Source organism: Pundamilia nyererei, unplaced genomic scaffold (assembly GCF_000239375.1).
Source record: "Pundamilia nyererei isolate P.nyererei 1_Seehausen unplaced genomic scaffold, PunNye1.0 scaffold00222, whole genome shotgun sequence".
NCBI lineage: Eukaryota > Metazoa > Chordata > Actinopteri > Cichliformes > Cichlidae > Pundamilia > Pundamilia nyererei.
This window is the reverse complement of record NW_005187623.1, coordinates 563,376-564,632: the sequence shown is the minus strand read 5'-3', so window position 1 is coordinate 564,632 and position 1,257 is coordinate 563,376. Positions and strand designations below refer to the sequence as shown.

The window sequence follows — 1,257 nt, the reverse complement described above, 5'->3', positions numbered from 1 at the left end:
AAAAAAAGTAAGAGTAACCCGACATACAAAAATGGAATAAAATGAAATTACAGTTGCTACAGTGTCAACAATAGCAAGTACTGTTGCCACCTTCTCCAAGCAAAGGACAGCTCTGATGCAGTTTCCACACTGATTAATATATAATACAGGCTTAGAGGAAAATACAGTCAGGGCAGAAAGAAAGGACCACACTTCCCCCTGCTGATGAATACTGAGATCACAGCCCTACTGCAGAATTCTTACAGAGCTACCAAGATACTGCTACTGTTTAATGTTTAAGCTGTGTTTTTACATTTAAAAAAAAGTTTTACACAAACTAAAGCAACAAATGTAATTCGTCGTTTGGTTTGTTTAACACGAGCAGAATGGATAACGAAGTAACTCAATGGTTCTCACTGCTTTTTCTCTGTTTCTCTCCAATCATTGGTGATCAGGTCAAAGTGTCTCTCGACAGCTTGATAGACAGTCTAAACAGCCTTTCAGACACTGGGGATTGTGTGGCCAGAGTTGAAAAAATGCTCAAGGAGCTAAAAACACTGGAGGAGAAAGCTCAGGTTTGTAATGGCACAGTTACACACACAATAGCACATAATCATTTAATAATATCGAATCATTACAAGTAATTTGGTTTCTTGTTAAAGCAATCATCATGAATCACTTTAGTAGAGTTGTAGAGTTACACAGTTGAGTGTGGATACCCTGAAGCTTTTGTTTGCACAGCTTAATGTATCATATTTAATTGATTTTCTTCCAGGCCACACTGGAAAAGGCACAACTTCACGCACTGCATGGTGACCAGCTGATTCAGAGCAATCACTATGCTGTGGACTCCATCAGACCCAAATGTGTCGAGCTCCGTCGTGTCTGTGACGACTTCAGCAATGAAGTCAAGAAAAAGACAGATATTTTGTCCAAATCTCTGCAGATACACCAGGGCATAGATAAGGTAAGGATACCATGTGAGTTGTGTACATTTACAGATGGCTACAAATCCAAAAGTTTGACTTAACACAAGCCAGATGAAATGTGATGAATCTGTTCTTTGGTTGGTGTTTTTTTTTTTTATCTTTTCATTAGATAATTCTGGACCAAAATGTCCAGACAGTGGGACATGTTGTAAAATCACACTGACATATTTACATCTTAGAATGTCACGGCCTCTATTTGCATCCAGCAGATGGCGCAAGCATTGAGTTAAAGTTGTTTAATCTTGAGTCTCTGGCACCTAAATATAATGTAAATATTATTTTTTACTCA

At 38.1% G+C, this 1,257-nt stretch overlaps 1 protein-coding gene across 1 annotated transcript in view; it reads left to right on the top strand.

Annotated features, from left to right (window-relative positions):
- The window catches only part of LOC102211168 (probable guanine nucleotide exchange factor MCF2L2), a 51,548-nt gene that overhangs the window by 47,428 nt on the left and 2,863 nt on the right, over nt 1–1,257 (top strand). Inside the window, exons 4-5 of the mRNA XM_005748449.1 lie at nt 435–554; nt 755–946. Of these exons, the coding sequence (XP_005748506.1) occupies nt 435–554; nt 755–946 (312 nt within the window). The remainder of the gene's footprint in view (nt 1–434; nt 555–754; nt 947–1,257) is intronic.